A 7330-nucleotide genomic window follows, 5' to 3' on the forward strand; every position below is an offset into this window, starting at 1 on the left:
TTTGCGGATCGGTCTCTTGTTTCAAATGTTATCTAATTTCGGATGGTATTTAAATTGTATCACAGTAGTACACTCCAGTTCATTCACCGATTGTAACACACGCGATTGTAACACGTCGATTGCTAGGCTTCAGATTCGGGGCTTTTGTATATCACACCCAAGCCATCATAAATCCGATTTAGGCAATACGTACACCAACCAACCCCATGTTGACAAAAATGTTGAATACTAACATTTCAATAAATAATGATTACTATATTTACGTTAAATTCACAGTAATGTTGAAAGGACGTCAACATAACATATTAGCCCTGGTGACGCTACAGCTGTTTAGTCAATCAATTTCACGTTCTATGATTCTCTAAATAATAAATCAACTGAAAAATATTTTTGTTACGCCAGGCGTTGTGCGACATATATCTTGCGACTTTAGAAAAATATTTTCGAGCTGACATGTTTTGTCGAGTAAGTCACACATAGTATGCTAAGTATTGCTTAAAAAATGGATTGAGCAATTAGATTATTGGAACGGAAATCAACTTCAAACGTGGTAAGTTTGCCATTTATTTTTAAATGTGTGGGTGGTAAATTACTTCAGCCACTTCCTCGTTTATAGAATGCGTTACGTATTCAATGCATTTGGTATGTTGTTCAATCTATATAGTATATACTATACCAGTAATGATTCAGGTGAAAGAAAAGTGAGGTTGAGATGCCGTATATTTTGCTGATACTATTTACAGGTATGTGGTAAGAACATAACGTTTAAGGTTACTAATCTGCGGAGGATTTCCTTTCACTGGCGTCGACTGTAAAAATGCTGTAGTTGCCTTTTAGACTAAGATTTATAATTTTTGTTTGGGTTGGATTGGGCGTTTGTAATGAATCAGCTTACATAGATCTGATCTTAGCGATAATCTTAGCATGTGTGATATTAAATGAAGCAGCCTACTTTACAATTTCATTATTAGAAGATATTGGTGAGATTAATGAAATACATCATTCTATATACATCATTCTATATTGAAGTTATCCTTTAAAAACTCTCGGGACTTATAGAAGCTTGAGAAATCTTGAAATATGAATTTAAACGATTTATTACAAAAATCGAATAATTTACATTTAAAATTTGGTTTTCAAAGGTTACGCATTTTTAAGTTTGTCTGGAAAAAAACCGCAGTCAGTCGACTATATACCAATGAGAATTTTATTAACAGTCAAGTAACAAGCGCTTTGTGATATATATAATATATACCGTATTTGCTCGTTTGTAGCCGGGCCCATATTTTTTTCAACCAACTCACTAACCGGGCCCTTATTCAAGCACGGGCGCTCGTTATTCTCGATCAATAATTAATATATTGTATTTATGTTTATATTGTATTTATATTTCCAGTTCTCAAGTATGATTTAAACGAGAATAACGAACATTTTGACTTTTTTCACGCACCGCAGGTACAAATCCGCAAAAAAAGAAAAGTTTTGCGACGCCCACTTTGAGAACCATGGTGTTACGTAATCAGGCGCGCAGCCAGGACTTTCAAAAGGGAGGGGTTTCAAAATCGAAAATTCCAATTACCGTGTGTAACAGCCACGGCGATTACGTACTCGTTAAAAGAGTCGCCTTTTAAGCGTATAATGATTTTTCTGTTGCTTAAATTATTCAATCCATGACAACTACGAAATTCTAAAATGTCCCTATATATTGATTTAATTGTGTCCAACGTAACTAGCGGTTGCGACTTCTTACGTCAAAATAAAAACATTATTTCTCTAAAATGCCACGGCGATCTGTGGACTTAAAAATATGAGATAAGTTGCCTGATGTATTTAATTTTAATAGTATTTTTGCAATCTTGCGAACTCGTTATAGCCGATAGAAAAATCTTAATATGTGTTATAAAATCCGTATAGTAAAATTTTACTTTATGCAATGAAAATACATTTAAAGTAGGTTATATCAGTAAATCAAAAATACATATTTACCCGTCTTCACGGCCTCGATATCCACGTCAAACAGTGGCCGCGGTAACACCACTTGTTAAAAGAGCCGACTTTTTCAACGAAAAATAATTTTCTGTTGTGCAAAGTAATCAATTCATGGGCATATTTAAAATGTCTTGCTTTATTAATTTAATTGTCATCAATTTAAACTGTGGTTGCGTCGATAAAACAAGAGCCACTAAAAAACACCACGACATTCCGCAGACATAAAAATGTGTGGTAACTGCCCGATTATATATTGTTTTGATCCGTATTTTTGCTTTTTTGCAAATTCCACAAATTTGAGATGTACTTGTAACACTGACTCCTCTCAATCGCAATGCTGCCACTCCGATTATTTTTAAGGAGAAAACGTTCTGAAAAATCCGTAATTCTGCTTTAATAAAAATCTCAGGGATAAATTTTATTTTAGTACAATAAATTTTGTTCGAATGTACTTTATAGATTAATTATCTTATACATCATCTCAAACCGGGAAAAGTCGCGTTCTCAACCTTGTTTAATGTTAACACGTACATTTTCGACGGCAATTTTAGTAAAAGTAATGGATAACAAGGTGCCATAGGCAGACGAAATTTTGCGATTTTCAATGCCAAGAAAAGCGTTTTTAGACTGTCGCGGGCCTCAACAACACCTGTTTACGGTTTTATTTTCAGTAATTTTATTTCCGCTTTTTGATCAAACAATTTAGGTCGTGGACTTATTCAATAATTTGTCTTTAGAATCTCGCCGCCGATGGACTATAATAAATCTATACATCATCTCAAACCAGGAAAAGTCGCGTTCTCAACCTTGTTTAATGTTAACACGTACATTTTCGACGGCAATTTTAGTAAAAGTAATGGATAACAAGGTGCCGTAGGCAGACGAAATTTTGCGATTTTCAATGCCAAGAAAAGCGTTTTTAGACTGTCGCGGGCCTCAACAACACCTGTTTACGGTTTTATTTTCAGTAATTTTATTTCCGCTTTTTGATCAAACAATTTAGGTCGTGGACTTATTCAATAATTTGTCTTTAGAATCTCGCCGCCGATGGACTATAATAAATCTCACCGGATGCACAATTCCGCGCGAGTAACAAAATAAAATAATTGTCATTGTTATCGTGGTACAAATTTGTGGAAAATTTGTGATTTAGAGACAATAAACGTCAACGTAAAAGCGTTTACGGCCTAAATAACACGTCACAACTATGAAAACATTCGGCGATTTTAGCAAAGGGCAATCGTACGCGTTATCGGCGACTTTTTCAATTTTCTAAAAAAATTAAAAATTCAACAGCGTTGTGACAAAAGCGCTTCTTACTTCCTATTGTTCTCTACCACTGAAAAATCAGCTTTTACATCGGGTGGATATTCAAGCTCCGGCCCTTATTTATTTTTATGTTCTGATCACAGGGGCGGCTATTCAAACGGGCTCTTAATCAAGATCGGGCGGTAAAACGATGTTTTACGATTGTGTGCACCAATTGAAAGAGTACAATTATTTTAGCATTGAAAAGTCGTCCAAATATAATTTAGGATAATGAGTGGGAACTACTGAAGGTAAACTCTACCTTGCTTAGCTATAACTGCTTTTAAACTAAAATGTTTTGAACACATTTATTTCAGGATGGTGTCTATTGGCAAGTGGCTTGGAGATCATTGATCTGGATATCTGCAGCGTATCAACTATCACATTTGATCACAGCAATGTTCTCCACTACAAATGGAATTTGAAGACGACAAACTGTTCATCCACTCATGGAGATGTTTTGCTTCTAATTTTAACAGAAAATCAGCTGAAACCACAGTCAACATGCCGGGGAAGTTTAATTATATTAGGTTAAATAATTTGTTCATGTAAATGTTTATAATAATTAAATAAAAATAACATTTTTAAAACGCTGAATCTAACAATATCGCCGGATACTTTTTACAATTCAATGTTACTCTAAATATGAATATGGAATTATATTCTTATCCACATTCCCCGTGCCTAACACATAGTGGAATTCATTAGAAAACCTATACGATGAACCACAAAAATTACTCTCTTTCCTAATATTATAGAAGAGCCTACTGTTGCTTGTTAGGAGATTTGTTTGGAGTGATAAATGCAACAGGGTGGTGAGGTGATTGAAAACTTAAACTCTTATATTTGCAGGATTCCAAGACGATATTTGTAATTATTCCCCGGGCGATTGCTTCCTCATCAGCTCACGCGATTCGAAACCTATTTACGGTTCAATAACAAATGGCTGCAGGCGGACTATGTGGTCAGTGAGATCATCAGACGCGCCACCTTCTGGCATCATTTACGAGACGAACCCCACTTGGTCTTCACTTCCTCAAAAATTTACCATAAGCATCATTAATATATCGCAGCAGAGTTTCACGGGTATGTACGACAGCCTTCTCTTTTTAACTGAATTATAGTCGTTTTGATCAAAATTTTTACATATTTGAGAGAGAACGGAACATTCATTTTCGTTTATATATCATACCGTTAGGTGGTAGTCGATGAAAATTCAAAGCAACGGTTATGAGACGGTCTCTATCCAAACTTTGTAGTCTTGTTTTTGGGACATATAATCCAAAAAAGAAACACCAGAGAATCAGAAATACTGCAAACATCTTGTAATGTTGTAATTATTACAATCTAGTTCGAACCTGTGTATTTTGAGCAACACGTGTAGACCAAAACTAACTTTGTTTTTTCACTCTTTCTGAAGGCGTAGAAATACAAAATATTAAATTAAATTTACTACTTCTTGGCAATTATTTTTTTATTTAAGTGGAAATTTTGTACAAGATTTTATTTGCCCAAGAAGGTAATTCGAAAAATGGTTGGTGAATATGAAGTTACTAAAATACTTCACGATCTTTTGGAGTGCAATTGCTAAAATTCGATTCACACCCGTCGCCCTGGGATCATTTTCTCGCGCATGTTTTCTCTCATAACGAGGTCTCAAGTACTTAACCAAAAGGGAAATAGTCCTGATTGAAGACATGAAAATAACCACATGCGCTGGGACTACAACAGAGTTTTGTGTTAAAATCACAAATTTTTCTTTCAATAAATTGCTTTCTTTAATGTTCAAGATGATGGAGATCGTTCCACTCAGACTAGTAGTATAACAAACCCGACCAAGACCTCGACTAACACGGCCGCAATTGCATTAGGAACAGGTTTTGGAATCGTCAGCATCGCCTTGATTGTAGTACTTCTGAAGTAAGTGAGATTATTGGTATAGATATTGGTATTTTCTGATCTTATTATTTATATTTATTCTATAAATCTAACGTAGTATGAATAAAATAAATAAATATAATAAAATTTAGTTCGAAGTTTAAGCACATGATGTTCCATTGTCCGGGTATGATGTTAGCTGATCAAGTATACATTTCATCTATAATACAGATTAATAAATTCAGATCGCATTCAATAAATTACACTACGACGACAATTTCTTTTACGTAGAATCATCCTTACAACCAAATTCGAATTTAATAAACAATGGCGATGAGCTTTCAAATGGGAATTTGTTTACTTAAATAGACTCCAAACGGAAGTATTCTTACAAATATCAATAATACTTATGTTTGTATTTCAATCTATTTCTGATTTGAACATTTATCTGAAGAGTTTTAAATGACTTCCTTGTGTATGGATCTAAACGCTGCAATCACTTTAAGATATTGCAAAATGAAGCAACAACCACGCGAGTGTCGCACGCCACACGATGGCACTAGAAATCAGGAAGTGAATGATGCCGTCTACAGCGTCATCGAGAAGGGCAATAATAATGACCAAGCGGAACGAGAGATTGTAGAGAACCAATTATACAACATGTAGAAGTTTATAATTTGATTTTTCCCATACAACCCTTTTTTGTTGAGTTCCACCATTCGCCCGTTCTGATATTTCATTGTTCACCATGCATAAAACCTGCTTCAGTCATTAAATGTTTATTGGAACTTTAGGTTGTGCCATGCAAAAATTGCACTCTATCTTCAGAACAGTTTAAGTAGTAATATGTGTTATATATATCATACATAAATAAGTATTGTAGTTATAATGAAGAACTAAAAAATGTTCGTAACATTACAGCATATACAAACCAAAATGCCCCGAAACACGACCTAAAAAATTCCTCTCCGTTCGGTGACGTCGTACCACTAAATCTACTACATCTTTAAAGACTGCTATCGCTATCATTTGTGGAGTTGTCCTATTGGGCTCACCCTTTTATACAGGATCGTTTGGACGCTGACAGTAAAGCACAGTACTAGATATCTGTTTTGTGATTTCATTTAAGTTGTTGTTGTTGCTTTTAATATTGACTGCTATAAACTCTTAGCTCAGGAGTGTGCAATATTTTTTGTCGTTGGGACATATAAAACACCTTATCAGACATCTAACTAGGCTAAACAGAAAAAAAATTAGTTTTCAACGAACACAACAAATTGCAGTTATGATGGCACCGGGCAAAATGACGAATAATTTAACCCAGTGACAAGAACAAAAATAAACATTATGTATTTTTATCCATACAAGTGTCTTTTTAAACATAAACTGTCAGATTATAATTTTGTGCTTGATGGGAAAAAATCTGCATTTTTACAAGGGCCACACCAAATGGCTTGGCGGCCCGGATGTGGCCCGCGGGCCGCCTCTTGCACACCCCTGACTTAGCATGTTCGAATAATTATTTTTGATCGATTTTGTTATTTTAGCATTCAAGTATGCGATTATGTTGCTTTAATATATCTATTGGTGAAAACTTGATGCATCATTTGTATTTATTCTGAAACATTTCTGTTTTACCATGAGCCTTACGAAAAGAAAAAAAATTAGTACGCGGGAAATTTTGACGGCATGTTTTGTTAGAAAACTGCCATTATTTATAGTTCCAGACTCAATTTGAAGCATAAAATCAGACAAATTGGCGAAGAACTTTCCATATCCGCTTTTGGATGATAGAGAGATATTAACTAAAGTTATATCGGGCTAGGAAGAGTTTCACATTTTTTTCCTGGAAGAGAAAAAATGATAATAGAATCAAATTTGTAGACCACCGATTCTGGCCCAGTGAGCAATTCAAGTCCATTGTTTATATAAATTACACCGCGACGACAATGACCCCGGAAGTCTTCATGATAAATACAGGAAGTTATACATTGTAGTGTTTCTTTGAAATTCTATACACATAGTCCAAACAAGATTTAATGAGGATGTTATTCACGCTTAATACTAAATAGTTGTGGTGCATCAATTGCTTTCTCTCTTGAAAAATTAAAACTACATTCGGCTCTTTATTATTCGCGGCGGAGAACTAAAAAAA

General features: G+C 34.7%; 1 protein-coding gene across 1 annotated transcript; it reads left to right on the forward strand.

Annotated features, from left to right (window-relative positions):
• The first annotated feature begins 618 nt into the window (after positions 1–618).
• LOC120330137 (uncharacterized) lies at positions 619–6762 on the forward strand. The gene is made up of 5 exons (XM_039396980.2): positions 619–743; positions 3615–3827; positions 4150–4383; positions 5088–5217; positions 5682–6762. Exons 1-5 carry the CDS (start codon positions 713–715, stop codon positions 5839–5841), a joined length of 768 nt encoding a protein of 255 aa, XP_039252914.2. The 5' UTR covers positions 619–712; the 3' UTR covers positions 5842–6762.
• The last annotated feature ends 568 nt before the right edge of the window (positions 6763–7330 follow it).

Source organism: Styela clava, chromosome 12, assembly GCF_964204865.1.
Source record: "Styela clava chromosome 12, kaStyClav1.hap1.2, whole genome shotgun sequence".
NCBI lineage: Eukaryota > Metazoa > Chordata > Ascidiacea > Stolidobranchia > Styelidae > Styela > Styela clava.